General features: G+C 29.4%; 1 protein-coding gene across 2 annotated transcripts in view; it reads right to left on the minus strand.

Annotated features, from left to right (window-relative positions):
• Window positions 1-1,567: 1,567 nt before the first annotated feature.
• Window positions 1,568-23,504, minus strand: part of LOC107453025 (uncharacterized) — a 188,618-nt gene continuing 166,681 nt past the window's right edge. The window contains exons 1-6 of one of the 2 annotated variants that reach the window (XM_043057216.2): window positions 20,427-20,824; window positions 15,821-15,873; window positions 11,500-11,604; window positions 7,821-7,868; window positions 4,285-4,341; window positions 1,568-1,923 (exon numbers count right to left, since the gene is read on the minus strand). In XM_043057216.2, the coding sequence (XP_042913150.1) occupies window positions 1,873-1,923; window positions 4,285-4,341; window positions 7,821-7,868; window positions 11,500-11,604; window positions 15,821-15,873; window positions 20,427-20,562 (450 nt within the window). In that variant the 5' untranslated portion in view covers window positions 20,563-20,824 and the 3' untranslated portion in view covers window positions 1,568-1,872. Of the gene's footprint in view, window positions 1,924-4,284; window positions 4,342-7,820; window positions 7,869-11,499; window positions 11,605-15,820; window positions 15,874-20,426; window positions 20,825-23,504 lie in introns of those variants that run through there. The other variant, XM_071185020.1, reaches the window with a different exon arrangement.

The following is a 23,504-nucleotide window of genomic DNA, read 5'->3' on the forward strand; positions in this document are numbered from 1 at the left end:
TATATATATAAAATTTTATATCCTTTCATTGTAAATATAGTTTAGAGTAAATATTTTTTTTTGACGTGAAAGTCATTTTCGGATGAAATATATAAAGTATATTTTTGTCAAAATGCATAAAATAACATAAATTTGTGTTTCAGTTTTAAATATTTTTATTAAAGTAACGAAAATTTTAATTTTTTCATTAGGGAAATTTAGATTGTCAGTTTTTAAAATTAGAAAATTTAATTTTTTTTAAACAGTTATTATTGTAATTGTGTATATCTTAATTTTTAGGGGTATATCACAGTAAAAATTATAAGCTATTGGGCATCTGCATAGCCGCCAAAACTTCAATGTTATTCTCATTTTAGTTTATATGAACTCAGTGTTGGTGTGATTATGATTTGTTGATCTCAATAGTAGCATATTGACATCTAAGTTAGCAAGTTGACAAAAGTGTTGATCTCAACTCTGATGTCATTACTGTTGTATTGACAAGTGCTGATATCAATGGTGGAGTCATCATTGTAGTGTTGACATCAGTATTGATTTCAACAAATATCAGCATTTTCAATGTGATATCATATTGGTGTTAACAAATTTATATTGATATCCACAAAATTTTTGATTCATTTGACCATTTTTTATATGGTTCAAGTTTATTGCGAAAAAAAAGAAATCTTAATATTCTCCTTACGAGAGGTTATGATTATTTGTAATCACCACGAGAAAAAAACTGCGAATAAAAAATCTATGATTAGATTTAATAGTGACTATCATGATTACATTCATTATCATCGTGTAACCACTATTGCATCTAAGCATACCATACGAGCACAAGTAATCATGATTACGTTTAATCATAATCAAACGAGTCAACTAAATGACGAGTATAATAAAATTATTATAATAAAAAATTAATAAATAAATAAAAATTAGTATTAAATAAATAATCCCTAGAGTCTAAAACGATAAAATATTACCTTCTTGAAAACTTCATTTGCTTCAGAATTAAACAAATATGACATCACAGTCGACATGTTTCAAGCGCTTTAAAGATAGGCACCCGTTTTCAAGACTTGCCAGACGTGAAAGTAAAGAAAAAAAAATGATTTGAAATAAAAACAAAAAGTAATGTCGGAAAAAAACAAATAAGAAATAACTGTCGACATGTCTTGAAAGTGGAAGCCTATTTTTGAAGCTCTTGAATTATGTCAAATGTCATTTCATATTTGTTTATTTCTGTAGCGAAGGAAGTTTCTAATCAAGTAATAATCGACGAGTAGTTCTATCCTCGTCTAATTAGTAATCAAGAATGCAAGTAATCATGAATGCAAGTAATCATAATATTCTATTACATTAGGAAATCATAATTTCGAGTGATCTTGTTTATATTATAATCGTGGTTGTAAATGACTAATTACTTTTTATCACAATGCATAAATTTTATAACTGAATCAATTCTATTGTTTGGTTTATTAAACAAAATCTTTTAAACACTGTAGGTAAGTGGGATTATTAAATTATATACCTAACGATACGTTAAAAAATGAATACATTGAATATTGTATAAAATTAATGAAGTTATTAAATTGACTTTGTGAAATTGTTAATACATTATCATTTCCATTTTTTGCAGTGTTCTTCGTTACTTTGCCTTAGTTCGTTATTCTTAAGCAAACGCACTTTATAGGAGAATCTTAAATTTACATAAAACTGAAGTATTTGTTGCTTAAATTTATTGATATTGTATTTTTTTCCCGAAAGTAAATAGTTGTAAGTAAATACAGATCGAAAGTAAATAGTTGCATTTTAATAGTAGAACTGATGAAGGCCAAGGTTTACATAACTCAGCAACATCTTAGTTCGATGTTAGTATTTGAGACGTCAGCATTTTTCTTCAGCGTGAACTTTGTTGAATAGATCTACAAAACATCCCTAAAACAAAAAAATAGCACACGTGTGAAAATTATAAAGGAAATTTACTACTTTACTGTCAAGTTTACTACTTTTTAACAACGATCATTTTATCTTCTTTTAATAGTTTTTTGTATTTTTAATTATTTTTAGAAGAAAAATAACAAAGTGCATATTAATATTTGAATTACTGTGTAAATGGGTCAAAGTAATTATTATTGTGAAATTTTATTCTATACACATAATTAGCTATGAACTGATCGTAATGACACGGTTCCCAAAAGAACACTAAAGTCAAGCATCATTGTCTATGGTCAGTAGGCGAATGACTGACCAATTTTTATCAGGCTGCGTAGGGAGCGAGGATGCGCGTATTGGTCCTCGTTACACTGTTCTACCGTAAAGTGGTCAACTTAGCAGGCTGGTCTTCGGGCTCCCAATGCAGGTGAACCATCCCCGCTGCAGAGGATCAAAATTACGATGACTTGTCTTCGAATCATCCTCAAGGATGTTTCTCAGACCGTCGACAATAGCGCATTGTGCAGCTCTAGTGCGACGTGAATGAAGAACCTACCCACTTTATAAAACTTAAATTAACAGAGTTGCCAACTGCTCCGGACATGCCAAAATAATTTAAAAAACGGTAAATAACTACCAAGTAAATATTGGCAAATATTTGACTATTTTTGCTTGCTTTTTAAAAGGTATAGTATGACATAAGTACTAAAAAGTGGTGAATTATATAAACCTACGAATTATTTAGAAATAGTGGTGGATTAAAATCTACTAAATTGAATTTATTAAACCAGGAATCACAATTGATAAACTACCACTTTAAAATATATACTTGCTGTCCGGAGCAAGTTGGTATCTCTGAAATAATATTACTCGACTTACCCTATTGTACCACGTTCTTAGGACATTTATTTTGGCAAGTTCAAGTAGTAAATCTTTATATTAGTATAAAGAAAACCAATTAAATATCCGTGTTTAAATGGTAAAGATAAATACTTTTGATTTAATTTGCATTTAAAAACACAGAAGAGATAGATAAGTTTCATATGGATTCCAAGTATTAAGATGTAATAGCTACCTATTTTTAGTCAAATGAATGAATAAACACTACATTTCAATAAATATTTTATTTTATTTTAGTTTCTTAGGTCTAAACATAATTTATCCATTTGAGATAAAAGATAAATTTTTATGATGGATTAAAGTTGCAAGTTCTGCAAATAAAATAAAATTAAAACAAACTTCATAAGAAAGTAATGTTAAACTAAATTATTTTTTCAATGATTTAGTCCATGGTGTGTATGGTCATCATTTCATAATTCAAATATAAGTTGTTTTTTTTTAAATGAAACTTTTTTTTTGCGTCTTAATGTATGTAATTCTAGCATATTTCAAAAGAAAATAATACAACCACATTTTATAAAATTTCTAAACTTGGCCTAAAATGGTCTAAAGGTTCGAATGCTATAGGTTTTACCAGACTACGAATTTGAAGGAACAAAATTCGAGTAAGAAGAACTGTGAGTCAGAAATCTTAGTTTCGAAAGGCTTCTGGAATCAGGAAAAAATAGGAAAATGTTTCAGAAGGAAAATCTTAAAAAAGTCTTAAGCTCAGAAAAAAAGACGAGGTTTTTCTAAACTGTTTATTTCTTTATTTTTAAGTTTATTTCGAACATTTAGAAATAAACTTACTTATCAATAGTAAGTTTAATTTCTACTATCTTTTACCCTCAACACCCAAGTGTTTCCGATTGGATATTAAATATATAGTTGTGTATATAAAACAGATTAAGATAAGGTTTTAAAAAATGTGTATAGAGTGACTATAGCTGTTTGATAATTTTTTTACCTCCTCTATAAACGGAATAGAACCAAAAACTTTCTTAAGAACTTATAAAATAGGGAAATATTCGCATAAAAAATTCTAACATTCGTATGAAATAGACTAACATATTGCAATTGAAGTTTGACCATAATCCCACTTGTGTAATAACACCATTCTTACAGGTTACCTGTACAACGTTATATATAAAATCACCCTTTCTTACTCTAGCGACACTAGAACACTTGGATAGAATCTCAATATTGCACTTTTGAATTACATCTCTTATCAGATATTTACGTACGTACTCTATAGTACGCATAAACTCTTGAGTTTACAGATCAGAGGAAGAGCTTTTTTCTCCTAAAGATGTTAAGAATCATAATTTAGTTAGCAATTTTCAGATAGCTGTTCCTTAAACAAATAATAGATTTGTTAATAATTTTAAAAATTACTGCGTAAAATTATAAGGTTATAAATAATAAGTCTATAAATAAATACAGCGCAAAAATATTAAATTAGTTAAAACACCAAGTTATACTTACAGTCGACTGGGTCATTTTTGTGCATGAATCAATTTGGAAAAAATCAGCACATGTCTCCTAAAAATGTACAATTATCTTTAGAGAAAAAATATATTTCGTTAAAATATCATAAATACAAATAATTCATTAAGATAAAAATATCAGAAAATATCACTTTCTGAATATGTAAACATATTTATCATCAGTTAAGTTAAAAAAAATATTTATTTTAATGGAAAACCAAAAACTTACCGGACGAGGTTAACACTATGCGGTTTAACTAATTAACTAACCTGTTTACTTTGTCCAACAGTTTGTATATATAGTCAAACCTCGCTATAGTGAGCACGGTTAGTAGTGGACTCCCGGATATAGTGAACGAAATGTTCGGTCCCGTGACTTCCTATACACGTATAATGTTATTTTTTGTGGCTATAGTGAACCAAAAAAGTGAGGAAGTTGGATGTAATGAACTTTTTTCTGTCTTGGACTGATTTTTTTCTTCGTTTTTTTGCAATAATTTTGAAATTTCTACTTCAATACACATACTACATTGGTAAATACACATACCAATGTTTAAAACCATCTATAGATGGGAATGTAGCGATAAGCATTTTTTCTTGTTTGCTTCTTTTATTTCACTTTCCAATTCCTAAACAAACCAAGCAAATGTTTCCAACCCAGGCTTCTCGTTTCAGGCGGGAATCTTCGTTCCATTCCAATTAGTTCATGGTAGGGCCCCAGGCAGATGATGCACCTGTAAGGTGTCAGTGTTATCAATATGCTTTTTCTGTCAGAGGGAATGAGTAATTATTCATTTTTTGTCAAAGGGTAGGACTTTAATATGTGTTTATAAGGCCCTCATTTTAACTCCTTTTTGCTCTCTGTTCAGTTAAAAAAAAGTATGCAAACAAGTGTCTCAAATTTAACTATGGCGACCAGTAAACGTAAAACGTTCTCCATTGATGATAAAATGGACATAATCAGAACAATTGAAAATGTATGCAATCAAGTTGATATTTGCAGGGAATATAAATTATCCAAATCTGCAGTTTGTAATATATATGGAAAAACAGGCAATTAATAATTTCTGCTCATGAAAACAATTTAGATGGCAGAAAAAAGTTGAGAAAAGCAGATCAAAAGGATGTTGAAGAAGCATTACTGATGTTGTTCACCATTCGAAGAAGCCGCAATCTTCCAGTATCTGGACAAATGTGGATGAATTTGCTGAGCGATTTTATGAGACTACTTTTATGTGCTCGAATGGCAGGTTAGACAGATTTAAAAAGCGGAATAACAGAAATTCAAGAAAAATTATCGGAGAGTCAGGAACTGTTTCCATTTTGAGGATTGCTCATCAGCTGAAAATTACTAATTTTATTTGCACGCAAGACGAACAGTAATGAAAAATAACACATTTTTAGCAACTACATAATATTTTTCAATCATTTATTTGAATAATGTGTTATAAAAAGGAGGAGAATGGGAAATATTAGTTAAATTGCCTGCGTAACGATTATAGTGAACTCCCGGTTATAGTGAACCGAAATTTCGGTCCCTTGAAGGTTCACTATAGCGGGGTTTGACTGCGGTATATAAATATATATATATCTATTATATATATCTTCTTCCATTCCAGTTTTTTTTCTGAAAACTTTTAAAAAACGTTTAAAATAACATACATTGAACAATGTAATATTTTGGAATGGACTCTGATTTATGAACAGCCAGCCGAAGGCAGGTAATACGTGTAGACTTTACTGCTATGAAAGAATGTATGAATGAAGGATAAATTCTATAAACTGCTTTCTATCCATGTATGCAGGCTCTGATTTATAAACAGTCACCCTATGAGAGATGAAATACCGATTAAAAGGTTAAATAGTTTTATTTCTAAGTTACGTCTGTTATTTAAACGCTCCAACAATTACCCATCTTAAAGTTGTTCTTTTGCGATTCAGTTTTAAATTTTTAATTAATTTTAATTTCTTTATTTTGAATTAAATATTTCTTTTTCCTATTAAAGACTTTGTTGCTTAAGTTTTCCAAAAAACATTTATTAAAGTGTTTTTTTTTTCATACATTTTTGCACTGAAATGTAATTTACTTCATATTTTTTTCTACCAAATGTATTTTTAAAATCATTTTGAACGATTTAAGCTATAAGCTATATAATTATTGTTCTCTTTTCTGCAAATTTTTGTTAGCATTTAGTTTGTGTAGGTAAGTTGGTTCTCTGCCTTCTTTTTTTTTTTTTTTACCTCAAACTCATTTTCAAAAGCATTTTTGTTTCCTAGCTATATCGATGCATTATAAAGCGTAATAATTATTCTTTTTCGGAAATATCTCATTTACCATAGTAAAGGAATGCGCCCTGAAGAAAACCTTTATCTTTCTATAAAAAAAATTTATATTTTCTTTTCTTCTCTTTTCTTGCTTAATTTGTTCTTGTTCAGTTTTTAATATATATATATATTACTTCCTTTAGGTAGTATGATTTACTTCAAGTTCCCCCCCCCCCCNTTCTCCCCCTGTTAACATCTGACGTTCTCAAATCCTTTTCCACGCTGTCCAGCTGCCTTTTAGGTGATCTGCCTCAATTTTTGCATCCTCAATTTTTGAAAATTTCAATTCTTTGGTTGTATCTAGATATTCACGTCGACAAATGTGTTCAGTCGTCTGATCCTGTTTGTCTTAACTCTTATCATATTAAGTTGTTCATACTTACTTTATATATTTTACGGTTGTATATACATCTCCAAATGTTATCTTTTTAAATATTTCAGTAATTGATCGAAGAACTTTTTTTCTTTTCAAAAATAAGGTTTTTCTTAATTTCGTTGATTGTCCGGATCTCGCAACCATATATTAAATTGTTCTTATCAGAGTTTTGTAAAAATTTACTTGAGCACTTTTAGTTGAAATTAAACTGCAGTTGTTTCATCCGTCCTAAATAGTTGGTTAATTGATTCTACTGGCATCAAAAATTTGCTCTAGATTTTTTTGTTTTGTTTTATCATCTAACACCAGTTACTTAAATTGTGTGAACTTGTGGGGAGAGTAACTATCAACACGGTCAACCTTTAATTATGAAAAGGTACCCGGACACAGAATCGAATTAACATGTCTTATATGTTATTGAATTGGAATTGTATTTTTGTAATGGTAGACACACTACATATTCTTCAAAAATACGATTTTCAATTTGATGGATTTACACTCCGTGTATTTCAGTGCTCACTATCATATATTCCGCTTATTCTTCCCTCATTTTCATGCTTATATCCTTTGCAGCATTTCAAAGACCCATAAACGTTTTTACAACAACATAAATCAGGGAAAGAAAATAAATTGCATCTCTTTTTTTAATAAATATTTCAATTGATGTAGATCCTTTTGCTACACTGGTTACATATCTAACAAAATCTGTTGCTTAAGATGAATATCTTGAAATCTAATGGTCATGACATGAACATTTCATTTTTTCCACACTTAACATAGACCTTCTCAGAATAGTATTTAAACATACAAAATTAAATATTATAAATACTCACTGAGTACTCCTCTAAAACGAGCCGTTGAACTTCCACAAAATATTCATTCTTAAAAAGAGAAAAATACTTAAGGTAAATTGTTGAAGAATAATATTATTTTCAAAAATGTATTCAACGATTAGCATTCACAATACGTTCAAGATAAACATTTAAAATATGTTATGTGAGCTTTATAATAATCGCACAATATTAAATGAATATATGAAGAAAGTGAAGTGAAAAGATACTTGATAAGAAAAAAACTTAATTTTAGATAGGAAAAGTTAACATGTTTGGAGCACTCTAGAATATATCTATCGGAGCTGGCCAAAAATGTAATCGATTACATTTTCGATTACGGTAATCAATTACTTGTAATCATGATTACAATTCAACATAATTTTGATTACAGCTGTAATCGTGATTACAACAAACAATTACAGTAATCAAATACCAGTAATCGTGATTACAATTTTGATTACAGCTGTAATCAAGATTACACAGTCGATTACAGTAATCAATTACTTGTAATCGTGAGTAGAATACCGCGAGATCTAAGGGGCGGAAGTGGCGTCATCATGGAAAATCAAGGGGTGTTTATTTCTGCCCGCCTGGAAACCAGAAGGTGCTAACTTATGTCCACCAACAAACCGGAAGTTGCTTATTTCTGTCGTGAGCTTATTTCTGCCCATGTGTTTATTTCCGCCCGTGTGCTTATTTCTGCCCACCAGTAGCTTTATTTTCGGTTTCTGTTTTTAATACAGTTTCGTTTCTTTATATTATTTTCATTTATTACTTTTTTGAGGGTAGCAACATTTATTAATATTATTCTACTTGTTTAGGATGGCAATACTTATTAGCTTTGCTATTTGGAAGAAATCATATATTATGAAGTAATCACGTCATCTTTTATTACATAATAAATAAATGATATCATGCACATGCTTTTACTCTAATGGCGCCATCTATACTTAAATGTTAGAAAGAGAATATATTAATAACTCTTCATTTTAGTTATCTTTTATAAATATAGTTGATATAAATGACTGTATTTATTATTAACCTAATCAATATTAATTAATGCATTTTAAATTAATTGATTCAATATTAAAATAAAAATTTTATTTATCAAGTATGTCTACTGTGAATATTAAAAGTATTAGAATTAAATGTGTATTATTTTATAAGATTAGATATTTATCAATTAAATATACAATTGTTAATTTTATTTTATCACCGTCGTTCAGATTTACGGCTATCAATGTAGTCTTGTCATTTTTGAACGCAGAAGACAAGGGAACTCCTAGATCTTGAAGCAATACATGTCTTCGAAGAGGACTTTGTGAGTACTCATGTTATATGAAAAGGAAATCCGCGAAAACCTCCTACACTTAGTCCGACGACAAATAGTCGGTTAGTTTCGATAACCAGTATCCTGTGAATGTACAGAGATCAGAGGAAAGCTTAAGGTTTTAATAAAATAAATGTAATCATTTTATATATATTCTGATGGTGTCATCTATACCTAAAATGTTAGAAAGAAAATATTATTAATAATTCTTCATTTTAGTTATTTTTTAATATAAATATAGTTGATATAAATGACTGAAATTATTATTAACCTACTCAATATTACCCATAATTAACCTATTCAATAAAAAATACATCCTTAATAATTAATATAAAAAAATTCAGAAAAATATATCGAATTTTCTGAAAAACTTGAAAATTATTACAAAAATATAAAAAAAAAAATTTGAAAAACTAGAAAATTTTTACAAAAATGAAATTTTTTTCTTAGAAAATAGATATTATTTTTTACAAAAATAAAAATATTTTCCGAAATATTACAAAGTTTCCGTCAATAATAAAATATTTTCTAAAAACTAAAAAATTTGTTAAGAAGTTTTACAAAACTAGCAAATTTTTAACAAAAAGTAAAAATATTTTCTTTAGAAGTTAGAAATTGTTTTACAAAAATAAAAACATTTTCTGATATGTTAGAAATACGGAACTTGGGAGATTCATCATATCTATTTCTCACAAAATTTTACAACGATAATTTTTGTCTGGGACGTTTTCTGGCAAACTTATTACGAAAATATTTTAAATCATTCTTGAAAGATTATGGAATGTGCAACTGCATCTGAAATCGCTACTCGCTGAATAGATTACATTTTATATTTCATTTAGCATTTTTTTATACTTTATTTTCTATTTTTTGCTTAATATGTTTTATTTCGTAAAATTTTTACTTAATATGTTCTATTTTCGTTTCAATTATATATAGTATGTATATATAGTATATATAAAGCAGAATAAATACAAAAAAAAACACGAAGAAAATTAAGAAAAACAATAAGCTTCACGCACATCCATTTTCGGGGGCCAATCCTTGGTATTTAACAAATCAAACGCACTTCAGTAATGCAGTAAGAACGCACTTTTAAACAAGACTCCTCTTGTTACGCTCCATTTGCGCTTTTGTTTTCATATTTTGCAATCAGGCAATCTTGTTACAAAAATATTTTAAATCATTCTTGAAAAGTTTCCGGTTCATGTAAGTTCATTTGAATTCATTGCTCGCTTTATAGATTATATTTTATGTTTTATTCTGTTTTTTCTTTATATTTTATTTTCTGTTATTACGCGTTATTTTTCACTTATTGTGTTCTATTTTATTTGTTTGTTGTAATTTTTGTAAAAATTTTTTGAGTGCTCCTCACACTATTGTATTGATATATTTTGCTTTGGCTATATATTGATACAATATTAGAAAGCACTCTTTTTTGCGGATATAATCGTGTGGGCTGATGAAAAGATTATATTTTTTATTTTCCGGATTTTTTAAAAAAAAATTATCCTTTTTTTCGGATTTTTATTATTATTATTATTATTTTCCAGTTTCTTATAATTTTTATTCTTATTACTATTTTTCTTTTTCCCCCTTTTTTGATATGTCTGTAATTTTCCTTTGTTTTATCTTTATTTTGATGAAAGAAGGGAAAAAAAGAAAAATAATAATAAAATAAAAATAACAAGAAACCGGAAGATAAAAAAAAAGGACAAAAATTTTAAAAAATCCGGAAAATATAGGATATAATCTCTTCATCGGCTCACACGATTATATCCGCAAAAAAGAGTGCTTTCTAATATTGTATCAATATAACCAAAGCAAAATATATCATTACAATAGCGTGAGGAGCACTCAAAAAATTTTACAAAAAAATTACAACAAATAAAATAGAACACAATAGGTTCTATTTTATTTGTTGTAATTTTTTATTTGTTGATTTGGTTCTATTTTATTTGTTGAATATTACGTAAAAACAGAAAATAAAATATAAAGAAAAATAGAAAAAAACATGAAATGAAATCAAAAAAGCGAGAAGTGAGTTCAAATGAACGGGAAATTTTTTCAAAAATGATATAAAATATTTTGCGACAATGAATTGCCTGTTTTGCACATAATTTTAGCCACGGATGAAATAAAATCATTAAATCACTGTAATTAAATACATATTACAATATAATATTTTACAGCAAAGATGGATTTTTCAGTAAAATGGATTTTACGGATGATGCTCTAAAACTACCAGTTCTTTTTGCCGTAATTTTATTAGGTATTTTTTACAGTGTAGGAGTTTTGTTTATAATAAAATCTATGAATTGTTGTATATGTGACATTTTTTTACCATACCTGTCGTACTCCATCCCAGGCACAGTAGTTATTATATGCTGCCTCTAAGTCTGACCATTTTTCTTTGGCGAAATCTGCCAAAATCTTTACAAACTTCTTCATTTTCTATAAAAAATTATGGTTAAACTCTAAATTATCAGTTAATAGTACAGTAAACCGGAAGAAAAAAGATAGTCACCCTTACTAATTTACATGTTAGTAGTTTTTAACATTCTAAAAACCAATAGTAACTTTGAGATGGATTATATGAAGATTTTTTCATTGGTATTCGAATAGTGTTAATTAAATTACGAAGTTAGGCAAGAGAAATTTTTTATTAATAAACATTATTTTCTTTATCTTGTATTTAGATTTGGAAAAAATGGCCCCATTAGTTTGGTTTGTAAAGTGCATATAAATGTTATAACTACTACTTGTCAATTTCACATTTCGTCGCTTTGAAACTAAACCGTGGTAACTCAAAAAAGCAAGTTTTTCAGCAGAGCGATTTCAAACTTTCCGCGCTAATGCTAATCGCGGCAATGCGATGACGATTTATCTGCTCTCTAAATTAACTTTATGGAACTATAAAGATAACAGGTTGTTTTTCTAAAAAGTTGACTTTTTTCACGCAAAATGATCCAAAAATCTCATTTTTCGATTTTTTTTTGAGTTACAACGGTTTAGTTTCAAAGCGACGATTTTACGTAATTCTCTTTGTCTCCTCGGGAACTCAAACGAATCAAAACATATTTGTTCACAATAATAAGAATCCTTCTCCAAATGAAATTTTCCCCGCAAAAACAATTTTTATTAATTTTTTATTGTTTTATTATTTTCCTTTAAAATAGCGAAAAAAATTTAATAGTCAGATTTACAAATTTTAATTTTACTTTTTAATTTTACAATTAAATAAAATGTATTTGCGTAATTTTAAATATCAGAAAGCAAATATTTTGGTTACACAGTTTGGGTCAACGAAACTGGTCTCGTAGGTTTTGGGTTATAAATTTTAAAAAAATGTATTCTTAAAGTTACATTTCTGAACAAATCACCTATTTAGCTCTAATTTTAAAATTTGTCTCTTAAATTTGCTAAATTTTGAAAAATCTACCTGCCTTGCAATTCAGATTTTCTTTGACAAATTTTATCTTTATATAGAAAAAAAGACATATTACAACGCTCAAAAATATTTATTAGTTTAAATGCTTTAGAGATATAACAAAATATGACCATTGTCTTTACTAAAATATGGTTTCCTAATTTTTCAGATTGCAACTCGTCAAAACATAAATTGTAAACAAAATTTAATCATTTCATCAAAAATAATTCAATTGCTTTCCTTTTTTTTATTCTGTATATTGCACAAAAATAAATGAATCACCCTGAATAGTTTTTGATCTAATTATCAGATCTTCAGGTACAACAGATCAATCTGAATAGTTCGAAGGGAAGGCTTAAAAAAATGTTGATTAGTTGGAACAGACGATATTGTAAGTTACGAAATCAGACACAAAAACGGAATCTTGATCCCCGAAATAGGGGGGGTATGCACAAACTGGGAAATGGCTTGAATATCGTTTAGTCAGGAAATTCCCTCGATGTTAATTTTAATATTTGTGTATTTCCACATATCTCGAAAATGTTTTAAGCGAATCAAAAAAAATTTGAACACAATTATGGAATTCGTTTCCTTCCATTCAAAAAAATATTCTTAATGATTATTTATATTTATTACTTTATATAATAATCGTTGAAACAAATTTGAATTCATAAAAAATTTTAAATCATTTTTAAGAATGTAATTTTTTATGTCAAAAACCGAAATTTGACAGGAATTGGTCGAATAGTTGTTGAGAAGTCCAATTTTAAAGTTCCTTTTCTCAGTAACTATTCAAATGATTTCGTTCAAATTTTCCGTTTTGAAGCATAAAACTACTTTTTTCTACTAAAAAGTTGCATTACTTCAAAAAAAATTTGAGCATTATTAAAAGAAAATTAAAAAAATAATAGATATTTACGAGAAATTTTATTTTGCACAGAATTATCTTTGAATAAACGAATTTTATTATTGTTTGTAACAATTTTTTGCGTCCCTTAAGAAATCAAGGAGATATTGCGAAAGTATAAGAATAAATTAATTTAAAAGTATAAGGCGAAAGTTTAAGAATAAATAAATTCAATATAAGAATAAAAAAACGTGAATAAAACATAAACGAAAGTGCATAAATTGAAACGGAATAGTTTCAGTTCCATAATCAAGGATCTTCCTCATTGTGTAAAGTCTTTCTCTCTGTTTAGACTCTGAGGAAGTTTTTTGCTTATACAACTGAAACTATTATATGTCAGTTTATGTATTTTCATTTGTGCTTCCACGTTGCTCTCTGTACAAGGGATCAAAACTTCAGATTGCGCTCTTGAAAGAACTATTTAGCCACATTTCCCAGATTGCAGCTATCCCCTATACTTTTGAGATCAGAAACCCGGATCCATGGAAATAACAGGAATGCTTATTTTGAAGAAGGATATTTTTGTGTCTGATTTCGTAACTAATTGGTTAGCATATTTGAGGTCTCTTCCTCGAACCATTTTAAATTATTTCTAATTCGTGAAGATCCGATCATTAGAACGAAAGTTATTCAGGGTGGAGTTTTTTTTCTTTCTCTTCTTTTTCCCGCGCGCTGTATAAGCTAGAGTTTTCCGATCTAAGACTTTGTTTCCGCATGATTATTTTCAACACCGTGATTGCACAGACTGTCACAGTCACATAAAATTAAAGCTAGAAACGGTAAAAGCAATCATAATCACAAATGTTACCTTTCTAAATTACTCCAAAGAGGTCATAATGAGACTTTGATGTCATCTTATCATGCGATAACACATGAAAGTCTCATTGACTACTTAATGTGACTTTTGCCTATTGTCACCTATTTTAAAAACAGAAGAAAATTACATTCAAAATTTTTCTTCAAATAACAATAATCTTAAGAATAATGAAATAAATTTATTTAAATTAAAGAAAGGGTATATTCACATTTAATGGCTCTATTGTACTGAAATATTTTTTTTCCTTCGTAGTTCCGATATCCTCTCTATATAACTACGAAGAAAAAAATTATATCCGTACAATTTCTCTATTCAAAGTATTCTAGTATTCAAAGTCTCAGAAAAAGAGCCATTAAATGTGAATATACCCCTTGTTTAATTTAAAGAAATTTATTTCATTATTAAGATTATTGTTATTTTGAAGACAAAATTTGAATGTAATTGTCAATAAGTTTTACGTTAATTTTATTACAACAATCTCGATAAAATCTGTCTCTTTTTAAAAAATATTATTGCCGTAGCAGGGCCCCCGAGCAAATGTTCCTACTGGGTTGCCTCCCCTTGTTTGGGCTAACTGGACATGTGATATTTAAAAAAAAAGCGTTCAGTAAAAAATACAATTAAATAAAATGAATTTTATAAAACCCCTTTACTGCAATTCCCATCGTGACATAAAAGTAAAAGATAAGGAAAAAGGTGAAAAATAGGAAAGCATTGCAACGTTTAAGTAAATCTTGCTTAAGCGGAAGTCAGGCTTCTAACATTCAGGGCAGGGCTGCTTAGATAACCTGTTTTTGTTTTTTGTTTTTTACATCAAGATCAGAAGTTCTTCATAACTGATTTGCCAACAATTTCAATGTTTGTTTGTACAACAAACTTTCGATTTTATTCTTTCTTCGTATAGTTTCAACAATGCCAAAGATCTATGACAAGATGTTAAACATGAGACTACAATGAGACCTTTAATTGTCGCAGGTATTTCATCCTGCGACGAAAACAGGACATATTCACGTCTCAACAGGATGTCAGTGTGAAAACTGCGACAGATTCACGTCTCAACAGGATGTCAGTGTGAAAACTGTGACGATTCACGTCTCAACAGGATGTCAGTGAGAAAACTGTGACACATTCACGTCTCAACAGGATGTCAATGTTAAAACTGTGACCCATTCAAGTTTCAACAGGATCACCATTTGACAGATTCTTGTCTGAACTGGATCCTTGCGCGAGACGATACTGTGGTATATCCCGTCTCAAATGACTCAAATCTCCCCGTCTCAAATCACTGAGATTGTTGCAATTTGGTAACGGTGCTACTTGAGTATGAGCTATGAATTAAATTTTCTGGTTGTGAAATATAATGTTTGCATTGAGATGAGTTACAATTTTTTAAATACGTCAACAAGTTCGAATTTACCAAGGGAACCTTAAAATATTAAGATTCAAGACATAAAAAGTTGTAAATTTCTCTAAATTTGTTTTTATACTCAAACAACTTTTAAAAAAATAATCTTACCTCTGCTGGTATCTGATTTAAGCAGGCATTAAACTCATCAAGTGCGGCTTTATCTGCAATTAAATTGCTTTCAGTTAAGAAAAATAAATGTCATTTTTAAAAATAAACCACTTTCTAATGTTCAATATTAAATAGAATAAAAAAATACTTACAAAAGATTAGGATATTCGTTGTTAAAATTTATACTTAAATAAGAGTTTCTTCCTTACGTTAGGCTTATTGGAAATAAATTCAGGGGATAACAAAAGTTTAGCTAAAGTTCAGGTGACTTAGCTAAACTTTTGGCAGTTACAGAACTGCATTAGCTAAATTATTTATTCTCTTTTTATTTTTCTAATTTATAGCCGAAGAAATTTCACAAGAATCAGAGCGATCAGAATTGAAGTAGAATCAGAACGGTCAGAATTTAACTAAAATCAGAAAGAAAGTTCTTTCGTGGATGGTTGGTGAGTTAATAGAATATCACTTTTATTTTCGGTAGAAATGGACACGAGTAAATTTAAAAAAGTCCGTACACTGTAACTGTAGTTCGTTAAATTTTTAAATTCAGTAATATTACTTTCGTTTTTTTTTTGGGGGGGGGGGAAGAGTAGAAATAACATCAATGTAAATGTTAAAAAAAATCTTTAGTTTTTAATCCCAAATTTTCTTTTTCGAAAAGGTTCAAACAAAAATATTTAGTCTCCTATAATATAATAATTTTTCATTACCTATGAATATAATAAAAAAATCTAACCGCATCAAAAGTTTAATTTGTGATGCCCTTACATACACGTGCGCATCCACGAAATTAGTGGATGCGCCCCAATTTGCCTTCGCGAAGATCTTTTTATACACATGCAAACATAATGTAAGATGGAGAAAGTATAGTAAAACTAGGTAAATGAAATCCGACGTCCAGCTGGAGTCAAACAGCTCGACCTAAAAAATGTCACATTATATATATTTAATTGTGTACAATATATCATCTGTGAAAGTCATATATGTATTACTTTTTTATCAATGACTTTTTCTTCCAAAAAAAAACAGAATCGCCCTTTCTTACTCTTCTAGTGAGGTAGAGATAAGGTGCATGAGAGTTAACTTTTAGAGATAAATCTTTCAGAAATTTACGTATATTAGAATTTCAGTGAAAATGTAGCATACATTTTTATTTTTTACGACAATTTAAAAACATTATGGATTTAATTTAATGTTCTGTAGTTATTTTCTTCCACTGACCTGAATCTGTCAAACGAAGACACACACCAGGGGGGGGGGCAAGACTAAGGTAGTGTCCGGTCTTACGCTGACGCCAGAAGTTATCGAAGCGAAACAGAATAACTAGTGGACTAAATCCTGATAGTTTAATCGGGTATGAATTTTTAGTAAATGTATATTAATCTGAACTAAAAATTATTTTTCGTAGTGTAATAAAAAGCTATAAATATCTGCATCGAATGTATGAATAACGTCACGCCAATATAGTAGCTCTTTTTCTTGTCTAGTGAAATGCAATTCAGAGTTTGCCACAAGAAAATGTAACTAATTTCTGAACAATCAAGTTCTCCGGTTTAACTTTAAAAATAGGAACTCATCCAGACATTTGTCTGAACCCGTGGCGGTGACTATGGTAACGAGGTATGACTATTTCAAGTTGGGGTGCGGGGTCACTGTTTTGGAGTAGTTTCGGCTCGGGTCGGTGTGAGAAAGGGAATCTCTTTCTTCAGTCTATTGTGTTAGTCCTAGAGTGAAGCTACCCTCTCTAAAATGCGCCATTCTTGTTTCCATAGCACCAAACGGCCTCAGAGCACCAGACTCCTCCCTAGCACTAGACTCCTCCTACGGGCCTTTGTGGCCGGAGGAGTTCTTAGCTTAGACAAACTATAGTCTGCCATATCCCTCCTCTAACTTTACCTTAATCAACTTCATTAAGTACATATATATATATAAATATAAATACAAGAAAATATATATATAGAAAATATATATATTTGTATTTATATATATATAAATACAAGAAAACACGAAGAAAGTTAAGAAAAACAATAATTTTCATTTATTGCGCTTAAGCAGCAAGTAAACAGAACAGATTAGATAAGTTCAAAATGAAGAATAAAACAAAGAGAAATTGAAGACATATGAAAAAAGTGAGAAATAATAAGTAATAAGTAAAAAAAAAAATAAAAAAAAGGGGATAAAATTTTATTTAAAAAACCGGAAAAAAAGATATAATCTTTTCATCAGCCCACACGATTGATACAATATCAGAAAGCACTCTGTTTTACGGATATAGTCGTGTAGGCTGATGAAAAGATAATACCTTTTTTTCAGGTTTTTTAAATAAAAATTTTTCGCATTTTTTTTTTTTTAAACTGTTGTTTGTTATCTTTTTTTTTACTTATTACTTATTATTTCCCCCTTTTTTCATATGTCTAATTTCTCTTTGTTTTATTCTTCATTTTGAACTATAACAGAAAGTGAAGTGGAAAGATACTTGATAAGAAAAAATTTCATTTTAGATAGTAAAAGTCAACATGTTTTGAGCGCTCTAAAACTTGTCTTCATATATATATATATATATATATATCCCTAGCAATTTTTCTTGAAAGTACCGGTTGTCTCTCAAGAGTTTGTGATAACTGTTGCTAAAAGTTTTATGTATATAGGAAATCTGAACTGAAAATAAACGAGTTATACTTAGTTTTCTTTCTCATTCAAAAAGTCAAAAGTACTTTATTTTTAAAAACGGCATTTAAATGCGGGAACGAAAGTGCATCAAGATATACCTGACAATAATATGCCGGAAACAAATGAAAGCCATGAACTACTTAAAGTTCAAAGCATCCCATTCATAAGATAATGAGGTATTTAAAGCAAGTATAAGCACTAATAATGACACGGAAAACATAAAATTGTTTGTATTTCTGTAAAAAGATAGTTTTATATCAAATATGATATTGTCTTATGTTGCTTTAATTTAACATTAACTGAACATTGCACAACATGTTCCTAAAACAAACTAAATGACACTTCAGATGAAATGCGAAATGTTTTTGCAAATTTAATAATGGATATTTTTTTTCATTAATCACTAAATAATGTTGCTTAAAATGTTTTTTAATTAAAGTTTATATTATTGTGAAGTTTTCTCCTTAAATTCATTTAAAAATCGTTTTTTTTTCGTACTAGATTACTTGTAGCTTACTAGTTAACTTGTTTAAATTTTTACTTGTTACTTTTCAAAACAGCATTCCCATACGTGTTGATATGTATAATCAAACAAAGCATATTTTTTAAGCATAATATTACAAGCTATTGTTAAAAAGAGAAATACTAATTATCTAATAATTTTTAAACTGATCAAATTAAGCAAACATAAGAGTTAAACATAAAAAATATATATTTTCTTAGAAGTTTATACAATTAAGTAGTTTTATTATTTTGTTAGTAGTTTTATAACTGTCGTTGAACTACCGGCCCCATTTTGGATTCACGACTACTAATGTTAAACTCCTTAGCCTTGTAATTATGAACCCAATCCAGAAAACAGGGGAACTCCTGGATCAAGTAATGAGAGAAATTTGTCTTCATGGCGAACTTTTTGATGGAACTAACCCTTTTGTTGAACCTGGAGAGGAAGAACAACGAAAATCTCCCACGGTTAGCCAAACGGCAACTGAACTCTAGCCCATTATGTGTTTACCACTGAGGATATTTTACGACGGTTCTATGGTCGGTGCGAGACGGGAACGGAATTCATATCGACCAGCCATGGCTGGGATTTGAACCTAATTCACCTCATTGAAAGGCGAACGCTTTATCACCTGAGCCTAATCTGTGTCTTACTAAAACAATCAATGTTTCCTAGGAAGACAAAGATGATGAAAGCAGTTGGCGAACCAATAAGGGAGCACTTTAGTGTTTACATCCAATTTGTGTCCACAAACTTGAGAAGACATGACAAGAGAAGAACAGAAATGTGTAACCGATTATAATCCTACTGCATTTTGATAATTAAGTTAGGAAATTTCAGAAAAAATTGAGAAACATTAAACTAGCTGAAAGTTATAAAGGAAGGAAATTTCATTAAATCCATATATGTAGGGGAGTGTCGGGTACCCCCGCCCACAGTCAATATCATATGTATAGAATATTTTTTCAAGTCAATGGGCCATCGGACATTAATTGTTATATTAAAAAAAGATTATTTTCAAAGTTTCAAGTATTTATGCAGCTGGTAACATGGTAAACAATAGTTTTGAAAATATGTTGAATACAGTAGACAAATTTTTTAAATTTCTATTTTTTTAAGTTTAACTATTCTTCTTTTTCTTTATTCTTTTTGCATTATTTAATTAGAAGATAAAACAATAGAAACAAGCAAAAATATTGATTATTACTCAATATTATGCAGAAATATAAGCAATACTCCTTAAGTGGGGGGGGGGATACCCGACTCTCCCTTACATAATTCTTAATGAATAGTTACTTAGTAAAATAGCATTTTTTCTGAAAATGCCTTATACTGAAAAGCTGCAATAATTACAGTTGTTAATTAGATATAGTTATAATTAAAGGTGCAATAATAATTGCGTTTCAGATTTAAACATAAAAATATTCTCACCCTCTGCACTGCATTTAATCCATCTATGACAGGAATGAAAGTGTTCTGCCTTAGCCGGGTCTTCTGAACCTGAAGATATGTTAAAACCACTTACAATAGTCAAAACAACAACAGTTAATATTAAAGTAGTTTTCATCTTAACAACAATGATTATTTACTGCCTTATTTTAATATCAATACTCAGTTTTTAGTACTCAACTCAATTGAAGTAGCTTTAAATATGTAAAAATTAGCTGTTTAAACAATAAAACGTGCTCAGAATACATTTTGTGGGTTGAATAGGTAAGTTTTGTTAAAAACAATTGAAAATTCGTTGGATGCGGATCTCTATTTCCCTATTCTTTGTTTCGAACTTTGGATTTCAAAGAAAAATCTCAAAAAAAGAACAATTGTACTATTGAGATATCTTTTTGATTACAACTGAAACAAAATGTATTATAGTTTATTTTTATATTAAAAGTTTTATTACAGATAAGGATTTTTTTTTTAATTTACTTCATTTTTTGCAATTCATTACAATACAACACACGCATTCATTTTCAAGCTTTTTTTTATGGAAACAATATTGTTCCTTGTACATGCATTGCTAAATATTTTTTTTATTGTGGTTTTTATCCTGATGGAAGGAAAAGAAAATTATAAAGTTATGAAATATGAATATATTTTTTGTGTTTCATTCGTTTTTATTAATTTGTGAAAAAAATTAGTTGGCTTTACTTAAGTGGCAAGATCAAGAAGAAAAAAATTGGCCACACTCCAGTTATAAAATTAAATAATTTTTCTTATTAGTTTTTATAATATTTTACTGTGATAAAACAGCAGTTTAAATTGTTGATGAAGCGACAATACATATTGTAGTATATATATAGCAAAGTCAAACTTTTAGATGGTTTTCTATTGATTTACCAACATAATCTTAATGGTAACCATCACCCCAATGTACGAATTCGGTCTGATTTACGATGAGCCAACATAAAAAAAATCAAATGGTTTTGATGGTATATTCCTGCTAAATCAACAAGAATTTCTATTAAGCCATCATGGAAATACATTATTGTACCATTATGGATCATCACGAATTTTCATAGTATAGTAGTAATGAAATGCTTGAATGATCATGAACAACCGTCATTCTAATGTAGGACTTTGAACTGATTTATGATGGTTCAAATTCCAGAGAACCAGAAAGAATTCTCATTAAATCACCATGGAAATGTATAGTTGGAACCATCATGGACTCTCACGAATCATCATGGATTGTTGGTTCATGAGAATCTAACTTCTCTTGGCGGTCAACCATCATAGTATTAAAGAAGCATTTTCCATGGGGAATAGAAATTAAGATGGTGCGCAAAATTCATCCATACCCGTGTGGTTGCGATCCCCCTCGTAATAGCAGGAGAGAAACCCCTGGATAGGGTATAGGGGATAATGTAAGATTGTTTCGATTGCAAGCCAAAAATCCCTTATAAATTCTGCCAATACTATAATTGCAACTTGACAGCACGTCACGTAAAAATATACCTTTCTTTTCTTATATGGATAGACCGCGCATGCTCGAGAACTCAAAACTGCGGGGGGGAAAAGAAAAAAATACCTTAGGTCTTACTTTTAGTTAGTGATATCAATTTAAAAAGTAGATATTGATGCTTATAGATATTTATTCAGCAAACTAACGAATTCCAACTTATTTTTTCTCACAAAAATATTCAATCCGAGCATAGGCATTCATTTCATTCTTTTCACAATTATAAGTTAATTGTTTTATAACTAAACCTTTCTATAAAAAAAAAGGAAGAGCTTAGATAGATCTTCTTTTCTCTAGATGTTTTATTGCTGATAAACAATTGGCATGATAGCGGTGATAAATAGCCTCAAAATCAATTCAATTTCAACTATTTCGAGATTTAAAAGCATGTATTCAAGAATGAAGAAATATACGTATAAACTCTTGCTGTAAAAGTGAGCTTGGTTTTAATTTTTAGCTTATACATGTTTGCATATTCAGGTTTTTGGTATTTTGGGGATGGATGTAACTATCGAGGAGTATTTTTTTTTATCCAGAAATCATAATATGTTTAAAGCAAAACATATGCCAACATTGTAAACTTTAAAAAGAGTGCTTTTATAACTTATGTTTGTCTGCTTATTTGTTTCTATATCTCACATATTTACTTCAGTACATAAACTATAAGCTTAGTAAGCTTTAAGTTAGTATTGGATTTCCCCCATAATTTTGTCTGCCTCTTTTATCTGTTAAATTTAAAAAAAGAACAATTTGTTACGAAACTGTTTTGATGGCAACACACCTCGAAATAATGAGAGATAAATTTTTTTTTCAATATTGCATGTGAATAATTTAACGCAGAGGAATGAAATATATCATAAAATGGTCCAAAATTATTAGCTATCAGTAAGAAAAAAACGAGAGTTCATCGGTTCGAACCTCGCCGCCGAAAACTCTCCGTGTAGTAAATGGTGACTGATGACCCGTGTAGCAAATGATCGAGTCGCAAAGTCCTCCATGCTCCCATAACAAATCAAAACCTCTGGGGGTACTGTATTGGAGATTGATCGTTCTCTGATTCAGGTCAAAATTACGATCTGTGGATGAATGAATCACTGTATGAATGGGTCCGCATCATAAACGAGTGTGACGTATGGTGTGGCAGAAGTCAAGTTCTTGGCTATAGATGGCGCTACAGGTGAAAACAAGAACAATCGCACCCCTCTGCCTAAACAGGAATACGAAAGCAAACAAGCGAGAAAAAACGAAGTGCGAATGGAGTGTAGAAATGGATTATTAGAGCAATAGATTTTCGTATTTTCAATATTACCAGCGAACTACTCGGCCAATTGCTAATAAACCAACCAATTAATAATTTCAAACTGCAGAAAAAAGCATTATAAAAAGTGGTGTTTTCTTTCTGGTTTTTCCGGACCATTCTGACAAGCGGACAGATTTTTCACTTTTATATAAAAATAAATAATTAATATTTTAAACTAAAGTAAGATTATTAAGCAAGATTTTGTTTTATAACAGAGCCGACCCAATTGTGAGTTTACGACTATCAAAGT

This window comes from Parasteatoda tepidariorum, chromosome 9 (genome assembly GCF_043381705.1).
Source record: "Parasteatoda tepidariorum isolate YZ-2023 chromosome 9, CAS_Ptep_4.0, whole genome shotgun sequence".
NCBI classification, from domain to species: domain Eukaryota; kingdom Metazoa; phylum Arthropoda; class Arachnida; order Araneae; family Theridiidae; genus Parasteatoda; species Parasteatoda tepidariorum.